Here is a 25,887-nt window from a genome sequence, read left to right as displayed (position 1 = left end):
TGTCACAAAGTGCTTTACAGGGGCAAACACAAGGAACCCAATACAGAGTGAGAACACGATACACAATCAGTGTTACACAATAATAGTGAAAGTGCAGACATGGTGCATACCAGTCACCCAAACGCCTGTTTATACAGGTAGGTTTTTATCTGATTTATTAAAGAATCCAAAGAAACAGCAGACCGTAAGTGAGTGAGCAAGTAAAATGAATTTCTAATGTGCTTAACAGAAAGAGGATAAGAAAAGAGAGAGAAAAAATGAGAGAAAAGTTAGGGAGCATAGAAAATAAAGAAAGACCTAACAATGTGTGATGAATTCAGACGGACTGCTGCTAACATGAGCCTTTATCTTAAGGCAGCTATACAGAGTCGCTAATATGACCGCAGACTATTAGTCTTGTTAGTGGTTTAATTACTTGGAAATTAGCACAAATTAATTACAAAAGCAAGTACTGTGGGTCCTGCATGTTGTAGTCTGGATCAACATAAGTACATTTCCAGGATAATTTCCTGATCGCTCTCTCTGTGTTGCCCTTCTCAAACTCTGTTTGCTTTGGGAATCAACAACAAACTTGGAGCTAGCAAGCTAAATGCTGAAAATAGCAAGTTATGAAGAAGATGTGGATCGTGCAACAAGGCAGGCCTGCTTGGTTCTTTCGGGGAATGATTGTAAAGATTTACAAAGAATACGTTTACGGCATTTATTCTCTAACTGGGACGTTTTGGGACCGATTGGTGCGATTGCTGTGGACGAAGTACACACGGTGATACACTGGTGAGAGCAATTGCATTTTAACCATTTATCAGCTAATTTAAATAGCTCATGTTACTGTATTGTGTCAACAGTTAACTTCTTTTAATATTGTATGTGGCGTTTTCTTTTGCGGGGTGCAAATGTTCCACCAAAACCAGTTCCTTCCTGAGACCATTTAGCAGAGCCACCGTCGCTGCGTCCAGAGCTTAGCGCCGCCCAAGATGATTGTGATTGGTTTAAAGAAATGCAAACAAACCAGAGTGTTTTTTTCTCCTATCCCAGAATGTATCTATGGTGTAGCCAGACCTTTCTCCACAGAGCTATGGAGATAGAGCTGGAAATGTGAGACTATTCATTTTGTGACCCTGTCTTGTAGAGGAATTCAGCGTCATAATCTAGTTGATTGTAACTAACCCTAACCCTAACCCTGTAATTATGTTGTGCTCACATAGCACATATTCCTAAATAAGGTTGCTTTCAATCACATTTTGACAAACTAGCAATCACAGAGTTAATCTGGGGCCAAGTATAGTCTGAAGTGTGCATTGTACTTGATGGTGGATACAGAGGGTCGGAGGTGGAGGGTTAATCAAAGCCAAGCACACTGAAATATTGACGTTTAATGCCCATGTATATTGGGCATTTTACATTATATTGGGTGTGTTACATGCAGAGATGTCTGTCTGTGTTTTATAATATTGGAGGAAATGTACAAGATATTCTGTGAGGTTTATGCAACCTGTAATTTCAGTGTCAGAGGCTGTTACATATGAGACTCAATATCTGCACAGCACACAAACATACACACAACAGCATTCTCTTCAAACAACCAGAATCATACTATTGATCAGATGTTTTGGTAAAAGCAAAGCCACAATGATGGATGCCACCTGGCCTCTTCAGCTCACTCAAACACTGCCACAAATAAATATGGTGGGAATTAATTAACATTTGCATCGTCAATTTCCCTAATTAATGAGAAATCTTAAGAGTTAATTAGTGGTGACACAGTGTTATTAGGTATACAACATGACTCACCTGCAGCTCTGAGTTTATCTGCGGTCCCGATTATTCAGCTGGCTCTCCACATAACGCCTGAATGCAACATCGCTGTTGTCAGTTCAAGGTGTATTTCCCCAGCTCACATCGCAGTGCAGAGAAGCCTGACGATAGCGTCGGTGATGGTGTTTATATTTTACAGTGGATTGTGAGCGCTGGCCGTCCTGTTATCCCCCACACGGAGCGTTCAATCCCCGGTGTGTCCGCCTATCTGTCCCGCTGCTGCTCCACCATCAGCCCAATACATGGCTGTTGTGTCCGGTGTTTCGGCTTCGCTGTGTTGTCGGTAGCTGGTGATATATACAGGTTACAGTTACATCAGAAGACAGGACATCCTTCTGCCGGACACCAAAGGAGAAAGGCGCCCTCCAGCGGCGCTCAGCCGCCTGCAGGCGGTAACATGTTATTATGAGAAGTCTCTCCACTGATCCCCATGTTTTTTCAGGAGGTGGCTTAATGAAATGTTCTCTATGGCTGGTGTGTGTTTGCTGCTAGATGCTGTGGCCTTAATCTGAATAAACTTTGATCTTGCACTCTGATACTCTGGCAGCCCTCCAACTGTGTTTTTTTTCCATGTCTATTTCTGATCTCATTTTGTTTGCTGTTTTTCTGTTTACTTTGTGACTATTTAAAATGTTCTCATGACAGTCACAAAGTAAACATAGAAAACAGCAAACAAAATAAGATCATGACATATCGTATATGAAAACATTTTATTATACAATTCCTGCGTAAATATTCCTAATAATTAGTGGTGGAAGAAATAGTCTACTCATCTATATTCAAAATTGACTTGTGTATATGTACAAAAATATTAGCATCAAAATATATTTATAGTAAAGTACATTTTAGTTATCACATTTCCATGTTATGCTGCTTTATACTTCTACTCCACTACATCGTGGAAGCCAATATTATTGCACTTTTTACTACGCTACATATATTTGACATTACTTTGCAGATAATTAATACAAATATAAATCAGCTAATAAATAAAGTTGTATTATAGATTAAACTAGCCAGCAGTAGTTGAAATTAGCTCCACTTTTACCAGCTGAAACATTATCGTAATGAACACATTACAGCATAATAATTAATAATAAGATATAAGGCTGTATAATATTCTGAAATGGTCCATTCTACTTTAACGTACAGTGTGCTACTAGCTAGTACGTTTACTTAAAGGATCTTAATACTTTCTGCACAACTGTTTAGGCCCACTCTTCTTAAAGCAATTTCTTAGATGTTTTATACATGGTCATATAGCTAGTTAACTAATAAATGATATGTATCCTTATGGCGTTTCTCTGGCTCTTGAGAACTGGGACAGAACAGGTTTTCAATTTGATTAAAACAAATTGATTAACGCTATTTTAAATAACAAAACTTTGGCTGTGAAATTGTTTTGGAACAACATCCTAGTTATATGTTATTGTTCTCAGATCATTGCTAACTTAATGTTTGCTAACGTAATCCACAAAAGACTTATTTACGTTTGTCAGCAGATGCCTTTAAACCATATTAACTATTTTTAAATCAAACCCTGGTGTTCACAGAAAGTATGGCATTATATTATTCGCGCGAATGTAACCGCATTTCTTTTATTTGCAAATGTAGCAACTGTAGAGACGTTAGGCTAGCTGTAAGCTAGCTAGCAGAGGACGCTAGCTAGTGTCGGACCTGTGTGCGTGTGTGCTTGTTTAACTATATTCGTGGGGTCCAAAAACCGGGGAATACAGTATACTTGTGGGGTCTGCACAGCCTTGTGGGGCCCAAAATGCTGGACCCCACAAGGTTAAAGGGCTGTTTGACGGTTAAGACTTGGTTTTAGGATTAGGGTTAGAATTAGGTTATGGTTAGGGTGAGGGTAAGGGTTAAGGTTAGACATTTAGTGGTGATGGTTAAGGTTAGGGTAAGGGGCTAGGGAATGCGTTATGTCAATGACGGGTCCCCACAAAAATAGTGAAACAAACGTGGTTGTGTGTGTGTGTGTGTGTGTGTTCACCAGCTCGGTCCTCTGAACTCACTAGAAACTCCATTTATTTCTGCTAACTCCCTCCAGTCGATGTAGTTTTTGTTTTCGTTTCGTCTTTGTTCGCTTATGTAGTAATGTTAGCTAGCTTAAAACCGGGATACGAGGGAATTATTCTCTCAATCTTAAAACACTTTCAACTCTCACTAGGATGCGTCTTCCGTCACGTCAATTCGCGCCGCCTCGGTCGAACTCGCGTTCTGCCATTACATGAAATCGCGCCGCTTCTAGAATTCGCTGGAATATTATTTATAGGTTTGATTAAATTCATTTTTGACCAAAACAAATTATCTATATTTTTATCTGACATGTTTTTGTTTTTTTTTCAGAATCACTGCGGTGTGTTTTACCTTGGAAATAATAAACTAGTCAGTCATGAAAATAAATACCTCTAGTTATCAAAACAAAAAGCTTAATTTATTGTGCAACAACAACATTATATTAGTTCCAGTGGAGATCATGGCAGGTAGTAAAACTGCATGGCAAAAGGAAGCAGTGCAAGAAATTCCATGCACAAACATCGATCAAAGAGAAACAACCGTGTGTGTGTGTGTGTGTGTGTGTGTGTGTGTGTGTGTGTGTGTGTGTGTGTGTGTGTGTGTGTGTGTGTGTGTGTGTGTGTGTGTGTGTGTGTGTGTGTGTACTGAACAAAGTGTGCTGGTTTGGATTTTACAAGTGGCTCTAATCTGGAGGTCCAATCCTGTAGGAAACATGGAACATAGGAAGATAGTGACAAGCAGTAATGGAAAGTAAACAAAGAATAAAGGCAATTTGATTCAAGTAAACAAATAATTCATTCAAGTTTGATACATTTGGCCCGAAACAAATAGAAAAAAAACGATGTATAAAAGAAATAAACGTGTAAAATATGCACAAAAACAAAATAAATACATTTTACCTCATGTCAAAAATGTCCACAAACACATGAACAAAAATGGACAGTGATATTTCCCAAGTGGAATGACTGTCTCTGCTGGAAAGTCCTTTTTATCATTCACATTTAAAAATTGTCACCTGAATATGGCAAGTAAAACATATCATATTAATTTTTCTGTGACTAAAAAAGTAAACGAATTTACAAATCTGTGTATTACTAAAAATAGACTCCAAAAATTGCAATATCTTTCAGACATATCAAAAATATCCCAGAGTAATTAAGTATAAAAAAAAGATACTGTGGAGTTGCTGTACAGATGGACGTATGGCACAGAAAGAGACAATCAGTGCAGTGTCTAAAACCAAGACACTAAGCTGGAGCATCTACACTGTGATGTAAAAAGACAGACATTGCTATATGTTGGCAGAGGAGCGGAGGACGTGGAATCTCTTCAGAGTCATGCGGATGGATCCCAGCTCACGATTCAGTACCTCCAGACGATTCTCTAAGGCCACCTGACGAGGAAAGAAGCGCAGAAATTTAACTGGCACTACTTTGATGATCGATTAAAGGTGCAGTAGGTAAGACTTATAAACTAACTTTCTGTCATATTTGCCGAAACTGACCCTATGTTCCAGTAGAACTACATGAAGCAGGTCATTTAAAAATAATCCGGCTCCTCTGGCTCCACCTACAGCCTGTAGTGGGATTTGCAAAAAATCCACCGCTCCCTGTTCAGATGCACCAATCAGGGCCAGGGGGGGTGTCTAACTGCGTGTCAATCACTGCTCATGCACACGCATTCATTCTCCCTTGTGGGGGGAGGGGCTTAGGAGACCGTTTTGCGATTGGGGGGCTGATCAGGGACTGAGAAGTAGTCGATGTTCAAATTGTTTGGCTAAGTCCTGGATCTTCACAATCCTACCTACAGCACCTTTAATAGTTTTATTTTTTAATGTAGCAAAATGTGAAAAGAGCCATACTGCTAGCGTGGCTTAAAATGATTTAAATCAATAAATTGGCTGGCTGATAATTTCGTTTTTTAAGTTAGTAGTGAGAGTAGCCGAGAAAAGCACATCGTAGATATTTCTGGTGTATAGTTGTCGTCTGTGTCGCCATCCGTGCATGTGTGCGTTCAGAGACAGAGATGTGAGTACACTGGTGTTAATGTTTATACATGTGTATTTCGGTGCCTTAGGTTTATATGCACATTGTATGTTCTGGGATATTCAGCTGAAATGCAGTATGTTAGCATAAAGTTCCCTAGCAGCAGGCTAATGCTTGGTATTATTAGTGTTACACTACTATTGTGCTTATGTGTGTACTCACATAACACTGTATAATCATTATCGTGTGTTTACAATGATTGTGTATTAGGGAACTACTGTATGTTTGGGTTGCTGTTACTGAGATCCCAGCAGTAAGAAGGCTGTTTAATTAAGGAGCTGGTGTGTGTTATTTGATATATTATTTGGTTATTTTGATTTAAGCAGCTATAAATACTCAAAGTGAAAGTTATACTAATTATCATTTATTAGCCTTACTAATTGTATCCTGTCAGCACTGTCATTTTTGTTTGTATGCTGATATTTCCCTTTTATTTATTTATTGTAGAACCACACACACAAACAGACAGACAACCATCTGCCTGCTGCCAATAAGTCCATTGAAGAGCATCAGAGCATTCGACTGCATTCTTACCGATGCACCACAGTGGTCACCTATTCCCAACCAGCTACAGTTACAGTCCTAATTATCAAGTCTCCGTTATAGTCACAGCTGTGTAATGGGAAGAAATTTGGTTAAACCCTATTTAAAGGTACACAAGACAGGATTAGTTTTCTAAGTGGATACTCGTTTGATATTTAAAATATAAAATGAAATAAAACAAAGAAAATCAGCAACAAGTACTTTAATAATGAAACTCCTAACCATTCAGCCCTAATTATTGTACAAAACAAACAAACATGGGAAAATGATATGAAGATAATATCTGGTGTCCTACCTCATCTAACCTGGTCTGTAGAGTCACTCTGCTGCCTGCTCCAGGCATCCGGCTCAAAGCTGCCTCAATCTGCCCGGCACACACACAAATAGGTCAATCATTAAATAACAAAAATAATTATATTGATGCAACAACCGGCACACGACAAATGTGGAGCCAGACGTCACTGAATGACCAGGACAGAGGGAGGGGTAAAAGGGGGGATGTGGACATGAACTTCCTAATAATAGAAGTCATTTCGGAGCGGTATAAAATACAATGAAGTACATGTTACATAAGAGGTTGGGGAGGGGATTAGAGTTGTAGCATTCAGGCCTCGTGTGTCCGAGATACAAGGCTCTTTAAACTGAACTACACAGAGTCCTTTTCACTAAATGTCCTTCGCTGAGTTAATAAAAAATGTCCTGGTTGACGGCTGGTGGCTGTGTATGATGTGATGAGCTGTGAGGCTTTCACAGTCAGCTCATTTCTCACAGAAAAGAAGAAAAAAACCACTCACCTGCAGTTTCTCCTGCGTCAGCTCGTCAAACAGTTTCTCTGCCTCAGCCAGCGAGTGGAGTTTGTCCAGGAAAAGTGGAGCTGCGTCCTCATAGGAGTCCCGCAGGTTGGATCCCCTGCAGTCACGCGGCTCCTCCCAGCCCAGCTGGGAGCGTCTCTCCGGTGGGTTCATGCTGCTGGAGCACTCTGGCTGCTGGAGGTCTGAGGGGGGAGGAAGACACGGAGTCTGATGTGTTCCTTCATGAGAGAGGACATTTACACTCATTTTCTTCCACCCCATTTACATAACATAAGGGAGGCAAAATGTTAGGAATACGGCTGCAATGATTATTTTCATAGTCGATTAATCTGTTGATTATTTTCTTGATTAATCGATTAGTTGTTTGGTCTATAAAATGTCAGGAAATGTTGAAAAATGTAGTCCACAACTCAAAAATATTCAGTTTACTGTCACAGAGGAGAGAAGAAACTAGAAAATATTCACATTTAAGAAGCTGGAATCAGAGAAGTTTTACTTTTTACTCAAACGATTATCAAAATAGTTGACAATACAACTTGTCAATTATTCGATTAATCTTTGCAGCTCTAATGAGGAACACCTCTAAATAAAATAAAATATCTCTCAGAGCTTGAATAGATTACCATCTTCTCTGTCTGATGACGAAAAATGGAGTCTCTTCCTGGGACTGCTGCTCTGGAATGAATGACGCCTCTGGTCAACTTGTCCATCAATCCTGTAGACGGAACATAATGTGATTTTTTTAAATTCATTTCATCCAGTATAATAGATAGATTAAAGTCTTGTTAAAGAAGCTGCGGTACTGTTTCTTTAACACTGGCTCCCGAAACTCTTTATAGCTCAATGCTTGGACTGGATTTTAACAAGCTAGGAGCTCTGTGTGACCCACTTTGCATTATTTTATCTGATAAATAAGTAAATGAGTAAATAAAAGGTCTAAAAAGGTATATTTCAGCAGGCAGTCTTTTACTAAAAATACATAACAACTACGTTGTACATAAATATCTGTATGGAGTCACAGGAGTGCCATAAAAATAGAAAATCTGTGAAGTGAAAATATAAAGAAAAATAACAAAATATAAAAGATTAAAAGTATTTAAAAATATATAAATAAATATACACAGAAATAAATGAACATATATATATATATATATATATATATATATATATATCTCATTTATTTCTTTTTATATTTATATATTTTTAAATAATTTATATGTATTCATTTTAGTGTAACCCTGTGTTGTGGTTGGTATGAGCACTATTCAGCCTTAGCCTCTTCACACCAGCAGCTGTAGAGAAAATGACCATCCATCCCATAATTGTTGAGATATTTCAGCCGTTGCCCCCTGCTTCCAGCCTGCACGCTGAGCTAAGCTAATTGCCTCCTAAACTCCATGCTAAATGCACAGGCATTAGGGTGACCGATCTTCTTATCTAACTCTCGAAAAGAAAGCAAAGAAGCATATTTCCCAAAAAGTAGAACAGTACCTTTAATGCAGGCCTTGCTTCAGATGAGATGTTTTGTGTTGCTCACCTTTTGTGCAGGTGTTCCTCTCTTGGCATGAAGTGACCAAAAGCAGTGGAGTAGTTCTCAGTGGGGCAGCGTTTGGGACTGGACTTTGCAGACATGGGCATGAGTAAAGTTCCTCTCTTTGCTGGATGGAAGAGAATAACACACAATTAATCAAAACTTTAATATACTAATACATCATTAATTAAAAACTACATTCTCCAATGAGGTTTAGTGAACCACAAAAGAGAAGATTATGAATTTATTGGCTTGGCTGTATGTATATATATATATAATATATGAAGTGATTAACTATTTATAGTTTTTGGTTGGACACATAGCATATCTCCTTATCAATCACAACTTGTGGAGTAAGTTGGCTATTAGTTTACTTTAATCATATGTAAGTGCATGAGGTGTCATTCATTTGTTTCATCTGTACAAAAAGAAAAAAGAAACAGGTAACAGGCGGTTACAGCCTATAACCTTTAGGTGCAGCGCCTACGTGTATTTTCAAAGCTCCTTAGACGAATAAAAAGAATAAAAACTATGAGTTTAGCTTGTACGAGTGCGGCCAAAAATCATGTTACCACATATGAATGACCTGCAAACACGTATATATATATATGCTTGTAAAAACACAAAAAATGTCGACAAAAAAAAACTCTAAACGTGGCCAGGGTAGCTCAGTTGGTAGAGCAGGCGCACATATATGGAGGTGTATTCCTCGACGCAGAAGGTCCAGGGTTCGAGTCCGACCTGAGAGGATTTCCTGCATGTCATCCCCCTCTCTCTCCCCTCTCATATCTATCTGTTCTTTCCATTAAAGGCTGAAATGCCCCAAAAAAATCTTTGAAAAAGGAAAAAAACCTCTAAACTTTTCTGAAACGTTTCCAGTAGACGTCAGAATAGCGACTGATCCGCGACTGAGTTGAAAGCTACATTAAAGACTTGGTGTGAAGGTAAGTGTGAGAAGCCTGGAAAGACATACGGGGTGTAGTCGTGAGTTTGTTTCGATGTTCTGGAGGCAGTGAGGAGGATCGGTGGCCCTGCGGAGACAGACTCCTCTGAGCTCTCAGCAGAGCTGCAGCTCTTTTCGCTGCTCCTCCTCGCTCAGCCCTGGCCACGACTCCTCCAGGTTTAACCCCGTCCCTGTCCGCCTGGAGCCCGACTCGCTCCTGAATCACCTCTTTGTGTCTCCGCTCCACAAATCCGACTGTGGTCCTCTGATTGCCGACCCCTGCAAAGACAAACCACACAGACGTGATGATGAGGTCCAATTCAAAAACATGCATGACAGTCAGCAGGACTGAGTTGTGTGTGTGCGCTGTGTGTGTGTGTGCTGTGTGTGTCTGCTGTGTGTGTCTGCTGTGTGTGTGTGCTGTGTGTGTGTGCTGTGTGTGTCTGCTGTGTGTGTGCGCTGTGTGTGTCTGCTGTGTGTGTCTGCTGTGTGTGTGTGTGCTGTATGTGTGTGCTGTGTGTGTGGGCTGTGTACCAAAATTCCCATAAAGATGTTAGTTATGAGGGAGTTGATCAGCCTATAATTACTATCAGACAATCAGTCAATTAATCAATAGACAGAAAAACAATTTTTTAAATATTTTATCCTTTTTCAACAACGCAGTATTAACAGTACAAACAAGAGCAACACTGAAAAAATACAAAATACAATTACACTAGTTAGAGCCTCTCAGTTGTGAGGATTTGCTGTTTTTCTTTGTCTTATGTAATAATAAATTAAATGTCTTTCTTGGACTGCAAGACCAAACAAAACATTTTAAATGCATCACTTTGGACCTTAGGAATGTGTGATGGGCATTATTCACTATTTTCTGACATTTTATACAAATATTCTGACATCTGAATAGTCGAGAAAGTCATTGGAGGATTATTTGATCATGAAAATTGTTGTTGGTTGCCCTAACAAGAATACAATTTACATATCTGCATGCAGTCTTGTTTTTAGTCCAAATCATATTAAAACAGACAATAAATAGGCATTCTGATACTTATATAGGCTATATACATATACATAAAGGCTTGTTCAGATGCACATGAAAAAAGAGGTATGTGCATTGGCTGAATAAGCACAACTTTTATGCATTTCTTTCACAATTACTGCAGTCAGATTCACTGTGTTCACTCAGAAGGAATCACTTCACATGGGTAGGCACAAGTAATGACATCTCGAACATGTTAAGAGGCTAAAAACTTGTTTAAAACCTGCCCCGTTTCAGCTGCCTGGGTGAGAAATCTAGCAGGAGGATAACTTGGTGTAGGCAACACCGATTATTTTCTTTTTCTCGCTAAAACAGCACTCCGCGACCACAAACAACAGAGCTACGTGTTGAAATCGACCAGAATTCTCCTTTAAGTTTTTTAAGTGTTTTTTTTTTTTTTATTATCTGCTCTAGTTTTTTCAGCATTTTAAACACAGATGTGGAAGTAATAACATTCTAAAATAATGTGAAAAAGAGACGTAAAACTACCACAAAGAGACAAAAACCGACTACAGAGAGATGCCAAATGATCACAGAGACCCAAAACAACCCAAAGAAAACAAAAATGACCAAAAAGAGACACAACACGACTACAAAGAGACATGAAATGTATGGGGAAATTGCTTTCTTTTTTTGTTAAAAAAGTCACATTTTCTTAAGAAAGGACATCTAAACCCCCCGCGCACCTCAAAGTCTTCCTCAAAGCTAGGGAAAACACTGATTAGCATATGTTCAGGTAAAAAAAGTTGTAGAAAAAAGAAGATAAACATGAGTTTTAAATTAGAGCATTAATCAGGTTGGTAACGTCTCGTGAGTGAGTGAGTGAGTGAGTGAGTGCGAGTCATACTGTGGGTGGTGAAGCTGTTCTTACAGGGGGCCCGGCTCTCTGTGGCTCTGGTCTCCTCCAGCTCTATCAGGGCCCTCATCATGGGCGTCAGGGCGGAGGATCCGTCTCTGCGACTGGCCTCCCGCTGGCTCTGCTCCTGGTGTCTGTGCTGAGGCTGAGATTGTTCACACTCTGGGGGGGACGCACACCTGCAGAACACAGTCTCTGTTTAACCACCTAAAATCTTCATTACACTTTGGTTGAGAAAACATCCACAACAATTACAAAAAAAAAAAAAACTACCTCCAGCTCCCACCAGCTGACGAGGTGTCCACAGAGCTTCCAGTTCCTGATGAGTGATCATTTAACGGATAATGTGACTTCTTGTGGAGACTTGATTGGTTAGTTTGAGGGAATGGGGATTTTCTGCCACTGTTCAGCTGGTCAGATAGAGCACAAGGGGACTTCCGGCGGGTGACGTCTGGGTCTACCTTGCATTTACTGGGTGACAGCAGCAGGTCAGGATGGTGGAGGAGACTGCAGACATGTTCAGAGAATATTTAAATTGAGGCATCTGCATTTCTGCAGTCAAAATTAAGTTTTTGTTTATTTATTGCTTAAAGAGACAGGTGCTAAAACGGAGCGTTTCAGACAGAAGGTGAATACAGGTATATTCAGACAGACCGTATGAGAAGAATAATGTGTTTGTGCGTTTCTTGAATATTAAAGCATGCAAACATGTAGTTTAAGTATACAAGAACCTGATAATATATGATATATGGCACCTTTAAAGTATGTTTCTCTTGTTGTTGTATAGCAGGCAACTGTCTGCTTGTTAGTCATGTTAACGTCTGCCTGTGATAGAACGGTGATCCGACGGATTAATGCAAACATAGCGGGCACCACCATGAAACTACAAAATATACAATACTAATTTCCATTTTGGTTTCAGATTTTTTTTCTTAAAGGAGAACACAGGATATGTGTATACTGTATGTACAGAGTAGATATGTATGTAGCAGAAAAAAACTGCAATCTACTTTATTTACATTGGACCTGACCAAGAAAAGACCAGAAAAGACCAGAAAGTAAGGTTGCACAATTAATCGCAATTGCATCGAAATCGCAATATGGACTAGTGCAATATCCAAATCGCGGGGGGTGGGCGCAATATTTGTTAAAGGCAAAATATGTGTCAAACCATTCTGAATGAAGTATTGTGGTGCTGCAGAGAAGTCCCGGCCTACAAATCCCATCCTACAGACTAGAGATGGCCCGATACCATTTTTTGCTTCCCGATACCGATTCTGATACCTGAACTTGCGTATCGGCCGATACCGAGTACTGATCCGATACCAGTGTGTCATATATTTTATTATGTTTTAACAACTGTATACTACTATCCCTGTATGGATGATATGATGTATAACAGCTGTATACTGCTATCCCTGTATGGATGATATGATGTATAACAGCTGTATACTACTATCCCTGTATGGATGATATGATGTATAACAGCTGTATACTACTATCTCTGTATGGATGATATGATGTATAACAGCTGTATACTACTATCTCTGTATGGATGATATGATGTATAACAGCTGTATACTACTATCCCTGTATGATGATATGATGTATAACAGCTGTATACTACTATCCCTGTATGGATGATATGATGTATAACATCTGTATACTACTATCCCTGTATGGATGATATGATGTATAACAGCTGTATACTACTATCCCTGTATGGATGTGATATGATTTCTATCTTTGTTGTCGGTCTGGCTCAGGTTAAACTCTTTGTGAAACATGAACAATCACAAACAATGAACGCCCCAGAACTTTCTTTTATTCTCCAGTTTGACAGTCAGTTATAACGGAAAAAGAACATAAATAAACTACTTTAACGTAAATTTTCTTTAGGGCTTTATTACGTGGTATCAGATCGGTGCATAAACTCCAGTACTTCCCGATACCGATACCAGCGTTTTAGGCAGTATCGGAGCCGACACTGATACTGATACTGGTATCGGTATCGGAACATCTCTACTACAGACTACAGAAAACATCTTTGTTTGGTACAGATCCTTGCAAAAATCACACTATCATCACTTTCATTTCTTTCAATGTTAATAATTTTCAGTGAAAATGAGAATAATGATACAAAAACGATCATTCCCTCCAATATCGTGAATCATATCGCAATCGCAATATCAGTCAAAATAATCGCAATTAGATATTGTCCGCATATCATGCAGCCCGACCAGAAAGTAAGCCGTTCCCCGTAAGAGACTCAGAGACTAAGAGTATCAGATTATCAGTGCATGGAAGTGCTTACCCAGCCCCAGAAGGTTGTGTTTTACTGTGGGAAGAATGACGTGCCCTGGCCTGGTTCTCGTGCTCCAGCTGCTTCACCTGAGACTCCAGTTTGGAGATTACTCTGAGGGGGACAGACAGAGATAATGCATGGTCACAAGATTTAAAGATACCGACAGACAGGGGACCTTCTGTTAACTTCTTTATAAAACAAAACTAATTCAACATATATGTATGATGACAAACATTTGAAACTTCATTTAATTCTTTCTCTCTTTGAATGTAAAAAGAAATGTCCCTCAGTGCAGCCCTGATGACCTCAATGTAAATGTTTACCTTGTTTTCCTCACTTTCATGGGTACTTCTTTCTTTTTTGACCTTGTAAATCATTTTGCAGTCTTCAATTTAGTTTATGAGCGTATTATTATTATTATTATTATTATTATTAAAATGTTCTTTTTGTAACACATCATGGGTTCAGTTTAGTCTGACATAAAGGTTGCGCGGCCCAGTAGGGCTGTGTATTGGCAAGAATCTGGCGATACGATACGTATCACGATACATGGGTCACGATTCAATATATTGCAATATATTTCGATACTGTACGTAAGGAGATATATTGGGATTTTTTTAAAGTATAATTTTAGAAAAACTAATATTTTAAAAAAGACATGATGTGCATAAAAGTCAAAGAAGTTTACTTTAGGTAAACGATTCAGTACACAGAAAAATCAAACTGCCAGTTTGGGATTGTGGTTCAAAGGTTCTTAGTGAGCTGATGTTTATATGCTAAAGTAGGCCAAAGTTCAGCCATAGCTACATTGTTAGCTTCTAGCAAAAAGTCAGGCACTGCTAGGCACTGTTAGGCAAGGACACTAGTGGTGCGTCTCAGCATAGGGGGTTTAAACACAACATAAACGTGAACCACTGTCTTATATGAATATTTTTGCACGTAAACTTAAAAAATCGATATTGCGTTTTTGAAAATCAATACAGTATTGCAAAATAAAATATCGCGATACTCGTGTATCGATTTTTTCTCACACCCCTACTGCCCAGAAATACAACATGGATGGGTGTGCTTAAACATCCTGAGGTATTCTTTTTTTAGGTTAATTAGCTCCACTGAAAATCTTTCTCTCTACACAGAAGTAATGTGACCCAAAGCTAACCTCTATCTCAATACTGTCTCCTGTGCATTATTATAAATTCTCTCTGCTGTCATGATCTGGCTCTAATTTGCATCTCCTGTGTTAGTATGACAGGTCTTAATAACTATCTTTAAACATCTCCTGTAGCTTTTTACACTCCACGATGTGACTCCATCAGACCCTGATGCTGGAAATGTTCTCGCATATCTTACTGCATTTTACACCCTTTTTCCATTTTGATGGTCTAACATCGACTCGATGTTCTGGCTTTTTGACTTATTGAATGCCTGGAAGGATCCTCATGTCACAACCCAATTAATGCGTCTTTTCTTGGTTGCATCTGAGCTTTAGAGTCAGCTTGATGTAAGAAATTCTTATTTTATTGCTGTCCTGGCTCAATGTGTCTTTTTCATTTGTTCTTAGGATTCTCTGACACCGTCCACGCATTCAATACATGGTTTAATTTTTCCAGTTTGCATGCACATTGTAGTCTTTCCTAGTTTCCAATTCCCTCTTTATAAAAGGCCACTCACAGGTCTCTGGACCTCTCAATCTATTTCTTTTTCTAGGCTCTCCCTCCAGATAATATGCTTCGGTGCGAAAGCCCTCCTGTGACACACATATTGATTGTTCTGCGAGCCGAGTTTGCTATCTGTCCGTCAATTCGCTGAATCGACATGACACACTTCATCAATACAGAGTCCATGGCTCTGCCTCTATTGGTGACAATTTGCAGGCAGAGCTGAACTGTAATGGAAAGTTGCTGCCAATGCTATTATCTGCTTTTGACAGCACAGAGACCATCATTAGGCTCTATTGATTTAGCCTCTCCCCTCGATCGCCCAGCTGTCTACCAACCGCCACTGCAGCTCTTTTACAAAGTTGCTGGAGGCGACCAATGACAATGTGACAGGTGTGTAGCTGATAACAACACTACAGCTGTAATGTCACATCTCTGCTATAAGCTCTTTACATTAAGTTCTTGGTTTGTGTCTGCTAAGATTATTAAAAGTCTTCACCACTAGACAAGCTCAATATAAGATGTGTATTTAAATGTTTAAGGGAATAGCCTCAGTGTTTCCCACACATAGACTAATGTGTGGCGGTGCGCTGCATTATCAACACCGGCCGCCGCATGTTGCGTTTAATTATTAATTTTTTTTTTTTTTTTTAAACGCTTTTTAAAACACGTTCTTCTGCATTTCCTTTCCCTGCTCTCCTCCGTCTCTCTGTCACTTGTGTCTCTCTCACACACACACACACACACACACACACACACACAGCTCCTCCCACCGTGCGGTGTTTGGTGTTTTTAGCCCCCAACGTTGGTTATGTCAAAAAAGTTATGTTAGTGTTAAGGTGAGGGTTAGCTGCCTGTAAGGCGACGTTGGAGGGTTAACACCATCGAGCCCACCGTGTACACAGCGTCTGTCTCCGTAAAGGAGAGAAGACTGCTGGCAAAATTCACAAGTTCACGAAAGGTTGGTATCTATCTCGTGAACACCTTCACACAATCACACATTCACAATCACCAACCCCACTCTTAGCAAACAAGCGACTGCGCCCGCTTTAGAAAGTTAACTAGTCGCAAATTAGTGGTAAAATGCAGTTGGGTTGTCGAGGTCAAAACACTATATAGCAGCTGTGAATCAAATAAACGTATTATAAATAATGTTATGTCATTTTTTTACTCTTACACTGAATGTTTGCTGCTTCAATCCAGATGAGTATTGAAAAGTATTTTCCGCGACTGAAAAAGGCCCGTGTTGAGGACGAGGACCAGCCTGAACCGGAGGTATCAGTCTGAAACAGAGCTGAACAGTCCGACCAGTGGAATTAGTTATGTTATTAATTTGTTTACAATATTTTCAGGCATCAACCAGTGAAAGACAGGGTCAGGGAGAGAGAGAGATAGATTTGTTAGGCATTGAAGTAGGAGAGGAGGACAGCATCCAACAGCGTGTCCTCCTTAGTTTTTGATACTTTATTGTTATGAAAATAAGTGTTGTAATAAGTATGCAATATTTTGTTTATTTTGTGGAGCGCTGCGTCCCGTCTGTTGGCTGTGCGGCTTAGTTGTGTTCGATTTAGAGCCCGCTTGAAACGCTATAATGATCATGTTTCATTGGTTATGAATCTATTTTGATGTGTTTTCTCGTAACTTTTGTAATTTTACATATGTTTAAAAATATCTAAATTAATATCGATATCGCAATATTCATAATCGATATCGCAATATCACATTTTGTCAATATCGTGCAACCCTAGTCCCAGCCTAGAAATAGTCACACATAGCACATAATCCCAGAAACACCCTAACTTGTTGTTTTTACACTTTATCTTCTTTTCTTATTACGACGGATTCAAGCTTCACACTGGACGGAAAACATTAAATTCTGAAATTCATACAACACCCTAACCGCTCGATGGTTTTTTAAGCCCCCAACGTCTCCTTCCAGGCAGCGCTGCGACCGTTGACTTCAAGGCACCTAACCCTAACCCTAATCTTAACCCTAACCCTAACCCTAACCATTGCCTAATCCAGGCAGCGCTGCCTGGAAGGAGACGTTGGGGGCTTAAAACACAGATAAACACCCTAACCTGATTGCCAGCTAATGCTGTGTTACTCTCTACAATCAATCCACTCACCTCTTCAGTTCTGATATCTGATCGTTGGCGTCGTCAAGCTTGTTCTCTGTTGACACCAGGTTGTTCTGTAGATACACAAGGATGAATTAAGAAATGGCATGGAGAGAACTCATTTTGTTTGTCACTGCTGAAACAATCTTACATGCTTCAACAATGATCAATTGATAAAATGTAACAGAACAGTCCCAGTTAGAGATCTTTTACCTTCAGTCCCTCGTGCTCCTTCACCAGAGAGTCATATTGTCCGAGCAGCTGAGGAAACAAAACGACAGAGACCTTGATCATGAAGAACATCAGTGTTGATGCAGAGTTTTTCAAATGGAATAGGGATGCACTTATCGACCTCTTCTCTCCTGATACTTCTGCATACTGGTTCCTCGCTGTGTGTAAATGCATGGTGATCATTCTAACGTATCTTAACGTGAGGCTTTAACTGTAACACATCACTTCTTGACAAACAGAACTGTCCTGATTAGATAAACAAGGCTCTTTTTTTCCCTTCTTGTTCCTCAGACTAACATTGCAGAGCTGCTCCGTAGTGTTATTTTACTCTGGTTGCTACATTTTCTTTGTTAATAAGATGCATTCTCTCTTATCTGGCTTTATGAAACATGTAATAAAATCTAATGTTACTTTGTCCAGTGTTTTAAAACAACATCCCCACGACAAATGCAGAAAATGTACTCTCGGAAAAACTACATTGAACTAACTAATGCCGGTTTCACAGTAAGTTCACAGTCGAGTATTAATGTGGATCAGTCACGTCTGGTCTGATACCTGGTTTGCTTAACAACAGAGCAGATATAGATCACACTGATCTGATCGGTGCATCCCTAAATGGAAGAAACTTTTACACACCTCCCTGCTGACAAAATAAATCTTCAAGATAAAGAAAAATAGCATTTTTTAAAGTATTCTGAGTATATCAACAACCTAGCACAATATTTGATATAGAAAAGAAATAATAGCAGCAAGGTTCCAGTGGAAAGGGTTTGAGATTATATGATAGTCTTATTATATTCTCTCTCTCTCTCTCCCACTCAGACTCACATCCTGCAGCATCTTGTACTCTCTCTCCCTCTTTGCCTCCCTCTCGTCAGCCTCCCTGCAGGCTTTCTGCACCGACTCCTCCAGCTGCTGTACTTGGGTCTTCAAACGTGCTGCCAGGGCGTCCTTCTCTTTACCCGAGCGTTTGCTTTCTTCTAGTCGCTGCTTCAGGGATTTCACAGTCGCACCCGCTACAGCGTACCGCTCCGGCCATTCTGCCTAATGACGGAAAGTCAGGGCAATGGTAAAGTATTAATTGTATGTATATGCATGATATATTAAAAATGATTTGAGGAAAACACCTTTGATGAAGTTTAAAAAGCAAAAGACTACAGTACATTAACCTTTCTTTTTTAAAGTGCAACTTTAAGTGCTTAAGTAGCAACAAATCCCACTGGAACAATTACAGGGTGTTTGCAGGTATCACTGAGTTGTGTTTAATGACTTAAAGCCCTTTTTGAAGAACAAATACAAAGAAATTTAAGAACAATTTTTGAAATCACACAGGAAGGTTTCCTTTGACAAGTGTCATATTTTAATTGCAGGATTCGTTTGGGGCGTTAAATATGAATACAACAATTACAATCTGGTACGAGAAACAGATGTTTAGGTTGAAATTAAGGCTTCATAGAAAATGTGTAAGCTGTTTGTAGCTTGAAAGGTCCTGCTGACACTGTAATTAGAAAAGTATGATGTGAATTGGCTCTGGTTTTCGTCACTTTATATTTTCGTGAATAACAAGACTTGCTGGAAAACAGAATTTTTTTAACAGAATACCTTCATCCGTACATAGATATACACACATACACCACTTATCATAACAAATAATGTAAAAAGGAATCTAAGGAAGCATACTATTTTTTTCTCCAGTAAGCCGTTTGTTGCCTCTAGTTCTTGAATGCGATTGGTGGCCTCAGCCAGAGCTTTCTCTAGATGTTTGCACCTGTGGATGAACAGAAATCACATTAATACAGAGTTAGAAAACAAAATAACATGGACGCATAATGTCTGGGGAAATGTGCAGCCCTACAGGACTTCATGTGTGTGCCTTGACATCTCAAATATTTAAATATAAATCATTTGTTTCCTCAGTACTGCATCAAAATCTCAGAACTAAAAGCCTGTTTGATGTAGTATTTCTCTTTGAGTTCCCCCTTCAATTTGAACATAATTAAATAATTTGCATTTATGCAACATGTTAAATGGATTGACTTCTGTGCTACGGTAAAACATGTATTTTATGGTTGCTCATGCGTTGACAAATCTGTAAATATAAACAGTGTGAAAGTTCATTCTCGACCTTGGAAAGTAACTAGTAGCCTGACAAAAAAAAGCCTGAACTTAAGGTCCAATAATGGAGTTTCCTCAGTTGTTGAAGAGACAATGTTAGTAAAAACTCACCTCTCTGTGAGGGCCTGGTTGCTCCTCTCTAAATCCAGGGGCAGATCTCTAAGTTTGAGTTTGTCTCGCAGGATTTGAATCTCAGACTCATAGTATGCTTTCAGATCAGCCACGTGTCGAGCGTGCTTCTCTCTCAGGTTCTGCCGCAGTCTGAGGAGAAAAAAGAAGAAGATGAATGAAAACCGGTGAAAGTGGAAGACTTCTGTGGGACTCAACAACACAGAGACATTTAGAAGCAAACTACTTCTTTTAATGAAAAACAACATTTCTAAAGCCTTGCATGATAAGGCTCCCTACGAGCCTGACAGATGCTTGAGATCCTCTGGCAGGGTCTCAGGGTCTGATAGGGTCTTTGTCCAGGTTGCTCCTTTATGGAACCTCAAGCAGGCAAAGTATATGTGCATTTAAATTCTTTCTTTAAACAGATTTTTTATTTTATTTTATTGCTTTCTCTATTTGTCGTAAATATTTTGATTATCAAAAGAAAAAAAAATGTATGTCCAGAACTCTGCTGCCTGCCTTCTCACCTCCACCCGCCGCCGAGACCACATCACCCCTGTTCTCCACAACCTCCACCGGCTCCCAGTCAAACACAGGATCAACTTCAAAATACTTCTCCTCACATACAAAGCACTTAATAACCTTGCCCCTCCATACCTCTCCGACCTCCTCACCGGCAATTTCCACTGGATGCGGAACGTCGACGGAGTCATTAGGTTTTCATTAAAGTCAATGTGTGTATTTCCACTGACTGCAGAACGTCTGCGCCCCTACTCCGTCCTCCGGAGCAGATACGCAGAGCTTCTATTTTTACTGGACGCCGGAGAGCTCCGCAGCAATTCAGCACACGGCAGAAACAAAATAAAAATCCGGTTAATTTTCAGAGTAAAATACACCGTGCTTACGGCGGATCATATTTTCCTGCACTACACCTTGAAAACACAGCACAGTTGTTTCCCCTCTACTCCTCTGGATGGAAACTAACTGTTGTTGGTTTTGCGGTTCTATTCTACGTGAATTCGTGAGATCTCGTGGGTCCTTGTGACTACAGCTGTCAGTCATGGCCGCAGCCGTGCCGCAACAAATCCGGACCTGGTGGGTATTGACGGACGGCGGAGCCGGTCCGCATCCAGTGGAAATTGCCGGTCACCCGCCACACTCCCGCCCGCCTCCTCAGGTCCGCCGATGCAACACACTCAAGACCATCAGGACTAAGCTCCGGACCTTCTCAGCTGCTGCACCCACCCCTCTGGAACACCCTCCCCGACCACATCAAACAGTCAAGCACCCTACCACCCTTCAAACAGGCCCTCAAAACTCACCTCTTCGAACTTGCTTTTTCCTGTTAACAGACTTTCCCAGTTTTTCCCTCCTTTTCATTTCCCACCTCTCCTGCTTTGCCTGTGCTTGTCCATGCACCTATGTGTTTTCCTTTTCTTTTTGTCTGTCATGTAACCTTGTCTACGTACCTTTTGTCTGTTTGTAACCAAAACTGTAAAGCGTCTTTGAGTGTCTAGAAAAGCGCTATAAAAAAATAAATGTATTATTATCATTGTATCTCATTTTACACGAGGGAATCGTTGATCCTGCTTTTTCCATTTCGATCATATTTCGAATTAATATCGAAATCGTGACACCTTTAGTATATGCTGTAACACTCACAGAGAAAGTACAACAGGATCCTCTAGTGATGAAGCTCTCTCCATGTGTGGACTGCCTGCAGGCCGCAGCGTAGCGCCAGAGGTTGAACAGGGCTTCAGGGTGCTGGTGTGGGTGTGACTGCCCTCCTCCTCGCTGGCTCTGTGTTGCTGGCTGGATGTGTGGGAGTAGGGCTGGGTCTTATCCTGATAGTGAAACAGGACTGCCTGGGATAAGTTTCCCCACGAGCTTGGCACCTTAGAAGGGGAAGGTCCGGCAGCGGAAACACTGGAGGTATCAGAGATGGCGTCTGTATCTCCAGGGTTGGGACTGCACTCCACCATGCTGTCGGGGGTTACAGGGGTCCCTACTCTGGGGGAGAGGTGGGGCTGAGCGGCAAACGAGGGGCTGCTGTAGCGAGAGGGTGAAGTGAAGCCAGAGGTGCGATCTGACTGCCGCTGGTTCGCTGCTGGGTCCAAGGTCAACACCTAAAGCACAAAGTTTGGGTTAGAGGCTCAGCCAAAGGACTAAACTGATCACTGATGAGCCGTGGGACGTACCCGTGGTGACGAAGGACTGGATGTAACAGAGCCTTCGCAGTCTGAACGTTTACAGTCTGGTCTTTGCTTGTTCTGGTAGATCTCTCTGAGAGACAGCCGGGGCTCCTGAGATGGAGTCTACGAGGGACAGAGATCAGACATTTAGGAGGAGAGGTAATGCAAACCAGCAGCCTAACGGCCCCTCTCAGTCGACTACTCGGTCGTTTTGTTTTTTGTCGACTAAGATTTACTTATTTCCAACAAACTTATAAGAACATATCTGGTAAACACAAGATGTAACCCTTGTGTTGTCCTCCTGGGTCAAAACTGAAATTGATCACTTTTTTGACGCTTTTTTTCAACATTTTCTTTGTTTTTTTTTACACTACCATCAGTATACTGTACACCCCACTCACACCAATGTATTACCACTAGTTTTACACAAAAATGTTCTCGAATTCATGGTCAAGAAATCTCATTTATATGAAATTATATCAATTTTGTGTTTTGTCAAAGTTTAGTTTCAGGATACTGTTTTGAAACCATTTAAACTGGGTTTTTTTGGGGGGGAAAAAACCCCAAAATTCAATAAAGTAGTGAACTGATCCTTCAGTTAACTTGCAAGGAGCGTTGTATGGAACCATCCGTGTAATTTTTGGACAATTTGGATGAAAGAATCTCAAATTTCTGATGTAGAAACTTTTAAAAACGGGTCAAATTTGACCCGAGGACAACACAAGATTTAAAGTGGTGCTTTTGCCCGATTCTTTGTGGAGAAACTCAGTTTATCAGATCTGTCGATTAAATCAACTAATCGATTAGTCGACAAAATCATATGAGTGTTAGTCGACTAAGAATTTCTTTAGTCGAGGACAGCCCTACAAACACCAGTCGATTCTGAATATTCTCAGTTAATCTCCTCAAAGACAAAAGCTTACAGGTCGGCGACGGTGTCTTACAGGTCTTTTTTTTATTCTAAAATGTAATTATAAAAGTGTGACACGAAAGTAGAATCCCCAGATGCTTGTTTATCTTATTCTCTACTGGTGATTGTTGGACTACTCATAACTCATCTCTCAATCAGAGCAGTCACAGTTTCCACGGTGAACTGTTACTCACGAGACTCATCGATGCTTCTTGCAGAAGGAGGTAAGCGCCACTGTCGAAGCTGTCCGGTAGGGGGTGATACAGTTCATTCTCATTCAGACGCCAATAAGTGAGGCCTAAGACAGAGAGAATGTAGTGTGATTTAATCTACTTTAAAAAAATGACATGTCTTGTATATTTCCAGCAGTGATAGCCACCCTGATAGAGTTTATTTTAAAGGATAAGTCTGGTGATGTTCTGTATTATTCTTATTGTCAAAAAACATGAAAAGACCCAAACCCACCTACAGCATCCTGCTGACACAAATACTCACTAGAGCACCAAATGTGGATTAATCCGCCGCTGAAATTAGTCCCCAACAAATGCACCATTACCTCCTGTTTGTTTGATAAAAACTAAAGCGACCAGCTGTTTTTAGGATATTACTGAACCATTTTAAAAAAATGTAACGATATATCTGTGACCACTTTTTGAAGATTTACAGTAGGAACCAATGTGTTTGGTACTGAAAGCCACAGACAGAGTAGAAAAATCAGAAAATGCTGAGAGACGAACTAAAACATTGTTAGTTTTGGCCTTTTAATAGGATTTGTTGACCATAAGAAAAAAATGTAACATTGCCAGACTTATCCTTTAAATTCATTAACTAAAACAGAGCACATTAGATAAGCCGTGAGAGGGCAAAAATATGGAAATAAATAAACTAAGGGACATGACATAGTGTTAATCTCTCAGACTGGAGCAACAGTTCAGCTCTGCTTTCACAATGATTTCAGGTGACACCTAACAAAGTTGGTCCTTAAACTGTTTATACAGGAAACACACAAACACACACATATATTAGTGAAATGTTTCATGGAATAAAACATACGAGAATTGATATTATTTCTCACAATAAAGCCCTGAGTGGTACAACAGTGCCATCTTACTGTCACTTGTGGTAATTGCAACAGGGCTTCATCTTTCATAAAAACATGTAATAAATCCCCTGTACTGTTTATTCTATGGTCACATTGTCAGTGATTTCTTCACGCTGTCCGAGCCTTGCTGTTCTGTGTTTTGTCTGAGTCAGTGAATTGTTACCTGATGCCTCAGACAACAGGCTGTCACTCCTCCTCAGGGGGAAAGAGCTGGCAGACGGCCTGGACGGTCGCTGCTGAAGCACAATAGAGATGAGCAGATTAGATTCAGCGGAGGGAATGTAATCAGTACACAGCCACAACAGACATATACATCTTAAATAAAAACACTACAGATGCAGGGCAGTGATTGTATTATCTGTTACCACATGGTGAGTTGTACCTGGTCCTGGATGTCGGAGCTCTCTGGGGCGTTTAGTTTGTGAGATTCTCTGAGGCTGGGGGGCTGCTCCTGGTACTCAGGGATTTGTACTGACGCTTGTCCTGCTTTGCTCTTCTTGGGCCTGAGTTTCTGCCTCTGCGCCCAGGAGGTCAAAAGCTGGCTGGTGCTGCCAACAGAACAAGTCAGGGTAAGTAGAAATGTAATTTCACAGATTAAATGTTGCTTATAACTAGGGCTGCCACCTCTTAGTCGATTAGTCGACTAAGAGGTCGTTTTGGTCTTAGTCGACTAAGATTTCTTTAGTTGATGAGTCATTTTTTATGCTTATTCATGCTTAATTACTCATTTCCAAGAAACTTATGAGCACATTTCTGGTAAGCACAAGATTTAAAGTGGTGCTTTTGCAGGATTAATTGTGGAGAAACTCAGTTTTACAGATGGTTCATTAACTACATTTATATTGTGCTTTTCTAGTCTTAATCACCTCTCAAAGAGCACAGCTCTGTCGATTACATCAACTAATCGATTAATCGACAAAATCATATAAGTGTTAGTCGACTAAGAATTTCTTTAGTCGAGGACAGCCCTACTTATAACTTAACAGGGTTTCTGTAGAGTTCAAGTTAAATTCAAGACTTTTTAAGACGCTTTTACAATACCAAACAGAATGCGGTCATACCGGCCAAAGTAAGGAAGATATCCATAAAAACATGCGGGGACGATATGGCCTAAAATAATTGACAAAGTCCGTACATTTATTGACAGTCATATGAGATTTTTATATAAAGAAAAGAATATTTTTCAGTCATTTGTCTGCAGCTCATTCTGTTAAAAAAAAAATCGTGAGATAACGAAATCAACTTAAAGTCGTGAATTATATCGAATTGTGAGTTGAGTGCATCGTTACATCTAGGGGTGCACATTTCAGAAAATGGAAAAACATCCCTAGTTACATTCCTACCATTGGGCTGGGCTTTTTATGCATTTTTATTAGATAGTACAAATAGGCAGCAAAGGGCCGTGGGTCAGATCTAAACCTGGGCCACTGCCAAGGATTCAGCCTACATGGGGCGCACTCTCTACCGGGTGAGCAAGAGGTCACTCCTTCAAGGCTTTTTTAATTTAGGAAACTTAAATTCATCCTTTTAA

General features: G+C 40.1%; 2 protein-coding genes across 5 annotated transcripts in view; both read right to left on the bottom strand.

The window, feature by feature from the left end:
• Positions 1 to 2,180, bottom strand: part of LOC116051047 (membrane-associated phosphatidylinositol transfer protein 2-like) — a 51,411-nt gene extending 49,231 nt beyond the window's left edge. The window contains exon 1 of one of the 2 annotated variants that reach the window (XM_031301281.2): positions 1,792 to 2,180. The gene's annotated coding sequence lies outside the window, so the exon portion shown is untranslated. The remainder of the gene's footprint in view (positions 1 to 1,791) is intronic. The other variant, XM_031301282.2, reaches the window with a different exon arrangement.
• A 2,807-nt stretch (positions 2,181 to 4,987) lies between these two features.
• LOC116051048 (M-phase phosphoprotein 9) overlaps positions 4,988 to 25,887 on the bottom strand; it is a 29,033-nt gene continuing 8,133 nt past the window's right edge. The window contains exons 6-24 of one of the 3 annotated variants that reach the window (XM_031301283.2): positions 24,739 to 24,904; positions 24,520 to 24,592; positions 23,449 to 23,552; positions 22,351 to 22,467; positions 21,815 to 22,278; positions 20,153 to 20,302; positions 19,607 to 19,694; positions 18,755 to 18,970; positions 17,909 to 17,956; positions 17,705 to 17,769; positions 13,927 to 14,028; positions 11,886 to 12,119; positions 11,604 to 11,791; positions 9,748 to 9,996; positions 8,781 to 8,901; positions 7,867 to 7,958; positions 7,226 to 7,425; positions 6,727 to 6,795; positions 4,988 to 5,236 (exon numbers count right to left, since the gene is read on the bottom strand). In XM_031301283.2, coding sequence (XP_031157143.1) covers positions 5,135 to 5,236; positions 6,727 to 6,795; positions 7,226 to 7,425; positions 7,867 to 7,958; positions 8,781 to 8,901; positions 9,748 to 9,996; positions 11,604 to 11,791; positions 11,886 to 12,119; positions 13,927 to 14,028; positions 17,705 to 17,769; positions 17,909 to 17,956; positions 18,755 to 18,970; positions 19,607 to 19,694; positions 20,153 to 20,302; positions 21,815 to 22,278; positions 22,351 to 22,467; positions 23,449 to 23,552; positions 24,520 to 24,592; positions 24,739 to 24,904 — 2,848 coding nt within the window. In that variant the 3' untranslated portion in view covers positions 4,988 to 5,134. The remainder of the gene's footprint in view (positions 5,237 to 6,726; positions 6,796 to 7,225; positions 7,426 to 7,866; positions 7,959 to 8,780; positions 8,902 to 9,747; positions 9,997 to 11,603; positions 11,792 to 11,885; positions 12,120 to 13,926; positions 14,029 to 17,704; positions 17,770 to 17,908; positions 17,957 to 18,754; positions 18,971 to 19,606; positions 19,695 to 20,152; positions 20,303 to 21,814; positions 22,279 to 22,350; positions 22,468 to 23,448; positions 23,553 to 24,519; positions 24,593 to 24,738; positions 24,905 to 25,887) is intronic. The other 2 variants (XM_031301286.2, XM_031301285.2) reach the window with 2 other exon arrangements.

This window comes from Sander lucioperca, chromosome 14 (genome assembly GCF_008315115.2).
Source record: "Sander lucioperca isolate FBNREF2018 chromosome 14, SLUC_FBN_1.2, whole genome shotgun sequence".
NCBI lineage: Eukaryota > Metazoa > Chordata > Actinopteri > Perciformes > Percidae > Sander > Sander lucioperca.
The sequence above is the reverse complement of the archived record's forward strand: the minus strand, read 5'-3'. Positions and strand labels throughout refer to the sequence as shown.